The 13,469-nt window shown below is 38.7% G+C and overlaps 1 protein-coding gene across 5 annotated transcripts in view; it reads left to right on the top strand.

Annotated features, from left to right (window-relative positions):
• CORIN (corin, serine peptidase) overlaps positions 1–13,469 on the top strand; it is a 269,106-nt gene that overhangs the window by 224,096 nt on the left and 31,541 nt on the right. For all 5 annotated transcript variants that reach the window (XM_063723401.1, XM_063723400.1, XM_063723399.1 and 2 more), the window contains one exon: positions 12,302–12,418. In XM_063723401.1, coding sequence (XP_063579471.1) covers positions 12,302–12,418 — 117 coding nt within the window. The remainder of the gene's footprint in view (positions 1–12,301; positions 12,419–13,469) is intronic.

Here is a 13,469-nt window from a genome sequence, read left to right as displayed (position 1 = left end):
AATGAAGACGTACCCGAGACTGGGAAGAAAAAGAGGTTTAATGGACTTACAGTTCCACAGAGCTGGGGAGGCCCCACAATCATGGTGGAAGGCAAGGAGGAGCAAGTCACATCTCATGTGTATGGTGGCACACAAAAAAGAGAGAGCTTGTGTGGGGAAACTCCCATTTTTAAAACCATATGATCTTGTGAAACTTATTCACTATCATGAAGACAGCACAGGAAAGACTTGCCCCCATAATTGAATCACCTCCCATTGGTTTCCTCCCATGATATGTGGGAATTATGGGAGTTACAATTCAAGATGAGATTTGGGTGGAGACCCAGCCAAACCATATCATTCTGTCCCCGGCCCCTCCCAAATCTCATGTCCTCACATTTCAAAACCAATCATTCCTTTCCAGTAGTCCCCCAAAGTCTTAACTCATTTCAGCATTACCTCAAGAGTCCACAGTCCAACGTCTCAACTAAGACAAGGGAAGTCCCTTCCATCTTATGAGCCTGTAAAATCAAAAGCAAATTAGTTTCCTAGATACAATGGGGGTACAGGCATTGGGTAAATACAGCCATTCCAAATGGGAGAAATTGGCCAAAACAAAGGGGCTACAGGCCCCATGCAAGTCTGAAATCCAGCAAGGCAGTCAAATAACTCCAAAATGATCTCCTTTGACTCCATGTCTTGCATCTGGGTCACACTGATGCAAAAAGTGGGTTCCCATGGTCTTGGGCAGCTCTGCCCCTGTGGCTTTGCAGGGTGCAGCCTCCCTTCTAGCTGCTTTCATGAGCTGGCATAGAGTGTGTGCAGCATTTCCAGGCATATGGTGCAAGCTATCAGTGGATCTACCATTCTGGGGTCTTGAGGATGGTGGCCCTCTTCTCACAGCTCCACTAGGCAATGCCCCAGTAGGGATTGTTTGTGGGGGTCTCTGACCCCACATTTCCCTTCCACACTGCCTAGCAGAGGTTCTCCATGAGGGCCCCACCCCTGCAGCAAACTTCTGCCTAGGCATCCAGGCATTTCCACACATCCTCTGAAATCTAGGCAGATGTTCCCAAATCCTGATTCTTGACTTCTGTGCACTTGCAGGCTCAACACCATGTGGAAGCTGCCAATGCTTGGGGCTTCCACCCTCTGAAGCAACAGCCTGAGCTGTACCTTGGCCCCTTTTAGTCATAGCTGTCATGGCTGGGACACAGGGCACCAAGTCCCTAGGCTGCACACAGCACAAGGACCCTGGTCCCAGCCCGTGAAACCACTTTTTCCGCCTAGGCCTCTGGGCCTGTGATGGGAGGGGCTGCCATGAAGACCTCTGACATGTCCTGGAGACATTTCCCCATTGTCTTGGGGATTAACATCCTGCTCCTCGTTACTTCTGCAGCCAGCTTGAATTTCTCCTCAGAAAATGGTATTTTCTTTTCTATTGCATTGTCAGGCTGCAAATTTTCCTAACTTTTATGCTCTACTTCCCTTATGAAAATGAATGCCTTTAACAGCACCCAAGTCACCTCTTGAATGCTTTGCTGCTTAGAAATGTCTTCTACCAGATACCCTAAATCACGTGTCAAGTTCAAAGTTCCACAAATCTCTAGGGCAGGGGCAAAATACCACCACTCTCTTTGGTAAAACATAACAAGAGTCACCTTTGCTCCAGTTCCCAACAAGTTCCTCATTTCCATCTGAGACCACCTCATCATGGACTTTATTGTCCATATCGCTATCAGCATTTTGATCAAAGCAATTCAACTAGTTTCTAGGGAGTTCCAAACTTTCCTACATTTTTCTGTCTTCTTCTCAGCCCTCCAAACTTTTCCAACCTCTGCCTGTTACCCACTTCCAAAGTTGCTCCCACTCTTTTGGGTATCTACAGCAGCACCCCACTCTACTGGTACCAATTTACTGTATTAGTCCATTTTCACACTGCTGATAAAGACATTCCTGAGACTGGGAAGAAAAAAAGAGGTTTAATGGACTTACAGTTCCATATGGCTGTGGAGGCCTCACAATCATGGCAGAAGGTGAGAAGGAGCAAGTCACATCTCACGTGGATGGCAGCACACAAAAAAGAGAGAGCTTGTGCAGGGAAACTCCCGTTTTTAAAACTGTCAGATCTCCTAAAACTCATTCACTATCATGAGAACAGCACAGGAAGACTCACCCCCATAATTCAATCACCTCCTACCAGGTTCCTCCCATGACATGTGGGAATTGTGGGAGTTACAATTCAAGATGAGATTTGGGTGGGGATACAGCCAAACCATGTCAACAGCATATTAACTTTGCTACTTGCATGTTCAGTATCAAAAAACCTACGGACATTTATTTAATTGATGATACAAATCAGAGTTTATACTGCCTTCTAATATTTGCCAAATGCTCAGTTGAAACATCTGGTATTTGAGTGAATTAGTCTAAGGGAAAGGTGACTCTTTATGTCTCTGGGCTCCACAAGCTCTGTCTAAAGTTAGATAATCGGGAAACAGTGTGTCTGGGCCATATGATTTTGGCAAAAATGCTTTTATGGAGTTAGTTGCAATTTGATTTTATGCCCTAATCTTTTAGTGTTGGTCAACAGAAGTTGGTTAAACATTCTTTTCAAAGAATATTTCTGTATCTGGGCAAAACCACAAAGACAACATCTATTATATTACCTACTAGTCCCTAATAATCCCTGGTATAAGGATTTACACTTTAACTTCCTCCTAAAATTTACTCCCAGTCATCACCATTGTTGCAGCATTGCCTTGGACATGATATGAATGGATCCTGGGTAAATAAGAACATGATTTATAACTTGAATAATCCATCAGGAGTTGACCAAAGAGGGCTTGTATTATTTCAGTTAGAAGCCCTTGTAAGGAAGCAGTCTCCTTTTGAAGCTAGATACGCCAGGAGACCCTTAGTGATGACTTAACTTCTGATAAGGTGTCTTTTTCATGTTGTCTTCAAAACCTACTGCAATCTGGCTTTTACCTGAAAGACAGGACTGACAGCAACAATATTACCTACATGCAAAAGCCTTTGGTCTTCTTTTCTTATTATTTTACAGTTTGGACTGAAAATCTGATTTCTTACTCTGACCTGTCAGACACTGCATAATTTGGCCCCTGCCTTCCTCTCTGACCCAATGCATATCCTAGTATTCTCCACTCGCCCACTAAACTTTAGACACATTGACCTGTAGGCAACCAGTTATTGAGCTGTAGGCAACCAGTTATTGATGTTAAAACATTTCAAGCTCATAACCAGCTTGTGGGGTTTGCCTTCACTGTTATTTTTGCTTAGAATGCAGAACTCTAGGGCTTCATCATTCATGTCTCAGCTCATACATCTGTGGCTTAGGCTTTCCTTGACAATCCTACTTGAGGCAGCTTTCAGTCTCACTGTGTAACTCTATCACATTTGGTTATTTTGTCTTATTCCAACAACTTATCAGTATCCAAAATATTTTTTTACATGTTTGTAATTTGTTCCTCTAACTAAAATAATAATAATAATAGATGGAGAGGGACTCCATCTAATACAACGCCAATATGTTGTCTCCATTTCTGTCCTACCTCATTAACCTGTAAGCATCAGTTTTAACCCTTGTCTATCTGGCTCCGTCACTTGTTTAAACTGTCACTATAATGTTTCTTCTGAGCTCCAACTCACTTTATATCAGCTTGAACACTCACTGATTATTAACCCATTTTATCATTAATAAACATGTCAAGTCTAATTTCAACCAAATCTTTTACATTCCTATGTCTTCTTAAAACTAACATACAAACTGAAGAACATGTAGAATCTTGACTCTCAAGAACAATGATCTTTTGAACTAACACATTTCAATTAAGATCACATGCAGCGGGCACATATTGTGTTGCTTCTCTGCATTCCTCTCTTCCTTTGGGACCTACATCCCTTCCTTTTGGATATTTACTTCACTTCCCATTTTATCCTTGGGCTCCAAATGGGAGCAACCTTCTTTGTACATGACTTTCTCTTTTGGGTCTGGGATTGGTTGAGGGGTAGATACCTATCCCAAGATGGACCAATCAAAGTGTCTCACTGCCAGGCCACAGTGATTGGTTTTGGGATACTTGTTTCTTCAACAAGATTTTTATTTGTATCTTCAACAAGGTTTTTATTTGTTTATTTATTTAAGACAGAGTTTCGCTCTTGTCACCCAGGCTGGAGTGCAATGGTATGATCCTGGCTCACTGCAACCTCCACCTCCCAGGTTTAAGTGATTCTCCTGCCTCAGACTCCTGAGTAGCTGGGATTACAGGTGCTCACCACCATGCCTGGCTAATTTTTGTATTTTTAGTAGAGACGGGGTTTCGCCATGTAGACCAGGCTGGTCTTGAACTCCTGACCTCACGTGATCCACCTGCTTTGGCCTCCCAAACTGCTGGGATTACAGGCATGAGCCACGCCCGGCCCAAGATTTATTTTGACTGGACCTGGGAGAGATGACTTCTTTCTTTTTTGGTCATAAAGACGAATGCCTGTGAGTTTAGAGCTGTAGGCAACCAGTCCTCTGGCTTATAGAAAAGTTACTTTAAGCCAATCAAGCTGCCATCCCCTTTGCCCTCCTCCCCACAACACAGAAGGAAGTGGAGACAAGCTGAAGAGCCCTGAGGGTACTAGTTCCCTGGCATCAATCATCCTGAAGACCATCCACATCTCTTTAGTAATTGATTGCATTTCCACTTTTTGATACTCATATATTCCAGCACTATTTTAGGCACTTTTAAAATGTCGATTTTTCTGGTTAATTCGATATTTGTTTAATTTTTTTTTGAATTTTGAATTAATTTATCTTGTAATGGATCCATAGAGTTATATATTGACTTAAAACTTTGAAGTGAAAAGAGATGCACGTATTTTTAGAAAACATTTTTATATTCCTGTTATACTCAAGAAGAAGAAAAGAGCAGCCAACAAAGCAAGACTTGTGTTAGAAAAATATATTCTACTCTGATTCACAGTCTTTATGAAGAACTGGAATTTAAAAAGTCATGTTGAAATTGAAACTGATAATCTCTAGCTTTATATGATGAAACAAAAGATATGAAGATAAACAAGAAATATTTTCTTTGAAACTAAAATTAAATTGTCAATAAAATGTTGCGTTTCTGTCTCTCAAAAAAAAGTGTTGTCCCAAAAGGTCAAGTTATTGAAAAAAGCAGATGAGATTTTTGAAAATAAAACAGCCAGAAGGAAATAGCTGGACTGGCATAGATTCCAAAAGAGGTAGACACTTCTGCTCAAAAATATTCTTACAACATGTTTATTTTATAAGACTGAATTTTATATATGTTCAAATGATATTTTAATTCAAATGTTTATGATTGATTATTTTTACACTTTTAATAAGATGTTTATTTTAAATGGTGCTTTATTTTATTAATTTTGTTTTCTAATTTATATTAGAATGATAATGTATATTTAACAGTCATATTTTATAAATTTAAATTTTAGTTCACATTACAATTTTGTAATTTTTATATTGGAAATGGATTATTTAGTTTTGTTGATTATTTTATTTTATGAAATATGAATACTCTGCAAGTTAATTTTATGATCCATTAACCTCCCCCCTTTGCTTTGAGATAGTTTTGTCATTTGTACCTATAGATCCTTGCCTAATACAGTTACTACACTCCATCTCTGAGATAGACAAACACATAGTAAAAGAATAAAATTATAGGCTGGGCACAGTGGCTCACGCCTATAATCCTAGCACTCTGGGAGGCCGAGGCATGTGGATCACTTGAGGTCAGGAGTTCAAGAGCAGCCTGGGCAACATAATGAAACCTCATCTCCATCAAAAATGACAAAAATTAGCCAGGCGTGGTGGCATGAGCCTGTAGTCCCCAGCTACCCAGAAGGCTGAGGCAGGAGAATTGCTTGAACCTGGAAGGTGGAGGTTGCAGTGAGCTGAGATCATGCCACTGCACTCCAGCCTGGGCGACAGAGCGAGACTCCATCTCAAAAAAAAAAAAAAAAAAAATCTAACTATCTATCTATCATCTATCTATCTATCTATCTATCTATCTATCTATCTATCTATCATCTATCGTCAGTTAGGATTGCAATAAAAAGTGTTTTTAAAATACTGAGTTAACTAGAAAAATAAGCTCAGAACTTATGCTCTGCTTTAAGCATTTCTATTGATGGAAGTTTTGCTGTATAAACTCCCATTGAACTGAGCTATTCAGCCTTAGAAATGTTTCTGTAGCACAGTTCATTCATGTTTTGTTTGAAACCTATTAGTACCTGCCTGTTAAAATTTCTACTTGACACAATAACCACCTTTCGGTATTAGTATGTCAAATCTATGGGACCAAAACAGGGAGAATATGACAAGATTCAAGAAGAGATTTTTTAAATCAGATACAAAATGTTTAGTGTAAATGTTTCAAGTGTGGAACAGGATATTTAGAACTGCAAAAAATTTATCTTATCCGCTGTTAAAGGTATTTATATGTCAAGATGAACCGTCAAGGGCTGAGGTTGGATGCTTAGATTATTTTCCCCCATCAATAGATGCAAGAGGACAAACCTTATCCTTCAACTGAAGTGTGTTACATGTCTAGGTAATTCCTGCACTTCTGTCTTGTTGTTAGAGGTAAGAAAAAAGCCCTGGTTCTGGGGGAATTTGTGATGACCTTCGTTTTTTAGGCAAGCAGCCCCAATATAATCATAATTCAAGCATGGGATATTTATTACTAAAACAAAGTGACTTGAGGATGGGAGAGTAGGCCAAATTGTCTAGGGATCTGGCTGTTCTCCTAAGTCTTGAAATATTTAATCCCTCTCATAATGTCAGGATGTTCCAGAACTCCTAATGAGCTCTGTTCTCTCATTTCAACATCAGAAAAGTGATATATTTGTATGTGTCTTATGACTACACAATTCCTCAAGAAGCAAATATAAGGCAAATCCTTCTGCTTCTCTGTATAGCACTGCTTTCAGGCCCAGAGCAGAGGGGCCTTGCCCTGGGCTCCACGATTTAGAGCAGTGGTTCTCAACCAGGGGTGACTTTGCCCCTAGGGCAGCAATCCCCAACCTTTTTGGCACCTGGGACTGGTTTTGTGGAAGACAATTTTTCCACAGACCAGGATGGGATGGGGGGAATGGTTTTGGCATGATTCAAGCACATTACATTTATTGTGCACTTTATTTCTATTATTATTGCATTATAATATATAATGAAATCATTATACTACTCACCATAATGTTGAATCAGTGGAAAACCTGAGCTTGTTTTCCTACAACTAGATGGTCCCATCTGAGGGTGATGGGAGACAGTGACAGATCATCAGGCATTTGATTCCCATAAGAAGCACGCAACCTAGATCCCTCGCATGCACAGTTCACAATAGGATTCACACTTCCGGGAGAATCTAAGGCCGCTAATTGGACAGGAGGCGGAGCTCAGGCAGTAATGCCTGTGATGGTGAGCAGCTGTAAACACAGATGAAGCTTTGCTGGCTTGCCCCGCACTCACCTCCTGCTGTGTGGCCTGGTTCCTAACAGGGGCCCTGGGGCTGGGGACCCCTGTCCTAGGGTACATTTGGAATGTCTGTAGACATTATTTTTTAAATTGTAAATCCAGGGTTGATGGGGTCTTATTTGGAGCTAGTGGGTAGAAGCCAGGGATGTTACAAAACATCCTGCAGTGCACAGGAATCACTCTACATAGCAATTAATTAACTTGTATAACTTGTCAATAGCATCTAGAGTGAGAAACCCTGATTTAGAGGGACCCTCTGGCCCTCCTCCTCTAGTTCACCCCATGGGGTAAGGACTCTGTTAGCCAAGGAGTTATGCTCACATGGAGCCTCATCCCTTTTCTAGAGTGATGCTTTCAAAGTGTGGTCTCAGACCAGCATCATCATCATCACCTGTGATCTTGGTAGAGCGACAGATTTTGTGTCCCATCTGAGACTTAACTGAATCAGAAAATCTGGGGATGAGGCCAACAAATCTGTGTTGTAACAGGTCCTCCAGGTGATTCTGATGAATGCTAAAGTTTGAAACCCACTGTTCTCAGGAGTCCAAGAGTTCTGTATTTGAACCTAACAGATATGTTTGTCAAGAGAGGAGAGAAATTTTCTTTGACAGCTTGATAACTTGATTTATAACATCTAAATATGTAGACAAATGATTATAACATCTAAATATGTAGACAAATGGCAATTGGGCCTCCACTTGTACTCTTGCCCTAGCTGCTGGATTAGATCATTGCTAAAATTTCCTTCTCCGTGTATGAATCCATAGATGCTATGGAAGCATTTTGAGTCTGTATTACCTGCACAAACTCAGTTGGGATACAGTGACTTTGATGCTTAAATTTTCTCTTTTGCTTTCTACACAACAGGACTTTTTTGTCTTTTCATATAATATAAAAAGGTTTCAATTATTTAAGTCAAAAGCAATCCCAATCATCAAACAATATTTGAGCAGCTCTTAAGTTCCAGCCACCTTTTACATAAGATGATTTACATAGTTTTAAAAATGGAGAAGTACAGGCACACATATTCTTGATGTGCATGTATATTAGTATTATTCTTTGAAATGGAAGTTCATAATACTAATCAAAAATTCAAATTTTGATTCAGTGATTTTATTTCTAGGAATTTATTCCAAAATCATACTTTTGCATGTAGGCAAAGGCGAATGTTTAGGATATTAACTGCTGCTATTTTGTCATACCCCCAAATAGGACAAAACCTATGTGTGCAGAGATTAGTTAAGTAAATGTATGAGCATCCATGTAACAAACACTATGCAGCTATCAAAAGAACATGGTGTGCTGTCAATGGGGGAGAACTGTGTAGGGTTCACAGTTTAAGAACTGTACTCTGACATGAGACTGTAGCGATTAAATTACCAGCTTTGCCGTCTGCTTGTTTTGTGCCTTGGGCATGTTACTTATTTTCTCTACCTCAATTTTTTCATCTCCAAAATGGGAAATAATTATAAAGTCTACATCACAGAGTTGCTGAGATGATTAAATAAAACAAGTTAGTCTTTTAGTGCTTGTCATATAGAAAACAGTTAACACCTGCTAGCTATTATGGTGGAAAGACTTCTAAGATAAGTCGCTAAGTGAAAATATCAAGACCACATAGAACAATGTGTGTAGCAAAGGAGGGATATGTATACATGAATTGTAGAAAAAGCTTGATAAAGATACTCAAACACTATTTACAGTGGTTGTTTCTATGCATCTAAGATAGGAAGAAGACAACTTTTTCATTTTATAATTGTTGATATGATAGAAGAAAACAACTTTTTCATTTTATAATTGTTGATATGTTTTTCTATGTACAAGTATTACTTTTATAATTTTCAAAGTTATTTAAAAAAACCATATATCTGATGAGGTTAGTATCCAAAATACATAAGGAACTAAAAGAATTCACAGCAAAAAGTCAAATAACCTGATTGAAAAGTGGACTAAGGACCTGAACAGACATTTCTAAAAGGAAGACATAGAATGGCCAACAAGTATAAGAAAAGGTGCTCAGCATTACTAATCATCAGGGAAATGCAAATTAAAATCACAATGAAATGTCACCTCATATCTGTTAAAATGGTTATCATCCAAAAGAGAAAACATACAAAAAATGTTGGGGAGATGTGAAGAAGGGGAAACCCTATATATTCTTGGTAGAAATGTTAATTGGTACAGCACTTATGAAAAACAGTATAGAGATTCCTCAAAAAATTCAAAATAGAACTACCTACCATATGATCCATCAATCCCACTTCTGGCTATATATCTAAAGGAAATGAAATAATTATCTCAAAAAGACATCTGCACTCTCATGTTAATTGCAGCACTCTTCATAATACCTAAGATATGATAACAACTTCAGTGTTTGTTGATGAGTGAATGGATAAAGAAAATGTGATGTCACATTTTCTTTACACAATAGAATATATATTTCTTTATACAATAGAAATTTTATGCAAAGAATACACATACACACACCACATTTTCTTTACACAATAGAACAGTATTCAGTATTCTTAGAAGGAAATTCTGCCATTTGAGAAAACATGGATAAACTTGGAGGACATGTTAAGTGAAATACGCCAAGCACAGAAAGACAAATACTGCATGATCTCATTTATATGTGGAATCTAAAAAAGTCAACTCGTAAATGCAGAGAGTAGAATGTTAGTTGCCAAAAACTAGAGGATAGGGAAAATGGGGAGATGGTCAAAGGGTACAAAGATTCAGTAATGTGGAATGAATAAGTTCTGGAGATCTAATGTACAACATGGTGACTATAGTTAATGATGCTAAATTGTATACTTGAAATTTGCCAAGATTCTTGGCCTTAGTGTTCTTACCACACACACACACACACACACACACACACACGCACACACACGTAACTATGTGGTGATAAATATGCTTCTTAGCTTGATCGTGGTAGCCATTTCACAAGGTATACATATATCAAACATTACATTACACCCCTTAAATATGTACAATTTTTATTTGTTAAGAATGCCTCAATAAAGCTGGAAAAAAAGAAAGGGAAATCGAAGTTATGCAGATGCTCAGATTCTGTACGATGGCAGAAATACAACCAAACAAATTCACTGACTTTTTAAAATGGGCCATTGGATGACATTTCTGGTGCTGAAAGTTTATGTTTGTGAATGAGAAACATGCCAGTGTTCAAGAATTTCATGGAAACCTAATTTTCATAATGATACTCCCCTATCCTTGATGATTAATTTCTTAAAATTTCCACTTATAACTGAGAAATTCTGGCTAAATTGCCTTTCTTTTTGGAAGCTAATGAATGAAATGCAAAAACATCCTGTGGATATCTGTGGAGCCCTTCCTCAGGGCAGCTAGGGGGCCTTTTGAGTTGAAAGGCTGGTGTTCTTTGCAATGATTTTCCTATCCAGCATCAGTGCACACTCTCTCCTAATTGCACTCCCCATGTAAGTATCTTGTTGCCCTAAGAATACCTGATTTAAGAATGACCTGATTAAATAACAAAATCTAAAGTTTGTCTTCCTTTGGCTTTACCTGGATTTAGGAGGTTCATAGGTAGTTCTATTGCAGAAGGGAATTCTCAGGATGCAGGTTATCAGGAGAAACACCATGACCAGTATGTGTGGCCTCTGACTTTTATACTTTCCATCTCACTTTGCCTCTGCATTCAGAACTTCTGGAATTGATGGAGAGCCAGATTCATTTTGGCCAAGAAAAAGAAAAATTATTTTTGTAAGAGGTTTTTTTGATATCTTCAATAATCTAACAGTCAATTCAAATTTCTAAATAAATTTATATCTTATGCCACTCTTCTTCATTGTGGCTAGGATGTATGACATTTGTTTAAAAATCAAATGTTAATAATTCATTCATTATGAAATACTCTTGTGTTTTTAATCTTTGGCTCTTATTCTATCATCAAGTATTCCCTTTAGAGGGTTCTTCCTTGTCTTGTTAAAAGTATGAGTTGGGGGAAGTTTTTGTTCATTTTCTATTATGTGATTACAATAGTTTAAAAATAATAATCAGATGAGGCCAGGTGCCATGGTTCATGCCTGTAATCCCAGCAGTTCGGGATGCTGAGGTGGGCAGACCACTTGAGGTCAGGAGTTTAAGACCACCCTGGACAACATGGTGAAACCTCATCTCTACTAAAAATATAAAAATTAGCTGGGCGTGATTGCATGTACCTGTGATCCCAGCTACTTGGGAGGCTGAGGCAGGAGAAGCACTTGAACCCTGAGGCAGAGGTTGCAGTGAGCCGAGATCGCACCACTGTACTCCAGCCTGGGCAACAGAGCAAGACTCCATCAAAAAAAAAAAAAAAACAAAAACCTAGAAACGTAGAAATATTACAATTCTTACAACTTTTATGCTGTCTAAATAGATGTTAAATGGCCACTGATTCTCTTCATGTGTTGTTTATTTTATTTTATATTGCTATATTGCAGAATTACAATGGACAAGAAAAGAGGAGGGAAAAAACCCAGCTAGATACATTTTATTTTACTTTTGATCTCTGCCTAAAGTTATTCTTATATTTTACCTGTTGGAACTTTTGTATCATACACATTATAATCCTGACACCTCATGAAGTTCAAACACAGGTCAGCAGGGAGAATAACTAAAACAGCTCTAACAATTTGTAACAGTCCAAATTCTCCTCTTGAAATGTTGACATAATTTAATGCTTCTTTTTGAAAGGGAATGAGTGCTAAATAATGATAATGCCTGTTCAAAGATCATTGTACTTTGAATACTTATCCAGTATTTGCCTTGTATCAGAGAACCATCTGTGACCAAATTGATACAGGAACAGGAGAAAGAGCCACGGTGGCTGACATTACACTCCAACTGGGAGAGCCTCAATGGGACCACTTTACATGAACTTCTAGTAAATGGGTAAGAACACATTCATAAGAGCTGTGTATAAATGTCTTCTTCTGAGAAGTGTCTGTTCATATCCTTCGCCCACTTTTTGATAGGGTTCTTTGTTTTTTTCTTGTAAATTTGTTTGAGTTCAATGTAGATTCTGGATATTAGCCCTTTGTCAGATGAGTAGGTTGCGAAAATTTTCTCCCATTTTGTAGGTTGCCTGTTCACTCTGATGGTAGTTTCTTTTGCTGTGCAGAAGCTCTTTAGTTTAATTAGATCCCAGTTGTCAATTTTGACTTTTGTTGCCATTGCTTTTGGTGTTTTAGACATGAAGTCCTTGCCCATGCCTATGTCCTGAATGGTAACGCCTAGGTTTTCTTCTAGGGTTTTTATGGTTTTAGGTCTAACGTTTAAGTCTTTAATCCATCTTGAATTAATTTTTGTATAAGGTGTAAGGAAGGGATCCAAAGACATTTATGCAGCCAAAAGACACATGAAAAAATGCTCATCATCACTGGCCATCAGAGAAATGCAAATCAAAACCACAATGAGATACCATCTCACACCAGTTAGAATGGCGATCATTAAAATGTCAGGAAACAACAGGTGCTGGAGAGGATGTGGAGAAATAGGAACACTTTTACACTGTTGGTGGGACTGTAAACTAGTTCAACCATTGTGGAAGTCAGTGTGGCGATTCCTCAGGGATCTAGAACTAGAAATACCATTTGACCCAGCCATCCCATTACTGGGTATATACCCAAAGGACTATAAATCATGCTGCTATAAAGACACATGCACACATACGTTAATTGCGGCACTATTCACAATAGCAAAGACTTGGAACCAACCCAAATGTCCAACAATGATAGAGTGGATTAAGAAAATGTGGCACATATACACCATGGAATACTATGCAGCCATAAAAATGAGTTCATGTCCTTTGTAGGGACATGGATGAAATTGGAAACCATCATTCTCAGTAAACCATCGCAAGGACAAAAAACCAAACACTGCATGTTCTCACTCATAGATGGGAATTGAACAATGAGAACACATGGACACAGGAAGGGGAACA

The sequence above is a fragment of the Pongo abelii genome, chromosome 3 (assembly GCF_028885655.2).
Source record: "Pongo abelii isolate AG06213 chromosome 3, NHGRI_mPonAbe1-v2.0_pri, whole genome shotgun sequence".
Taxonomy (NCBI): Eukaryota; Metazoa; Chordata; class Mammalia; order Primates; family Hominidae; genus Pongo; species Pongo abelii.
The sequence above is the reverse complement of the archived record's forward strand: the minus strand, read 5'-3'. Positions and strand labels throughout refer to the sequence as shown.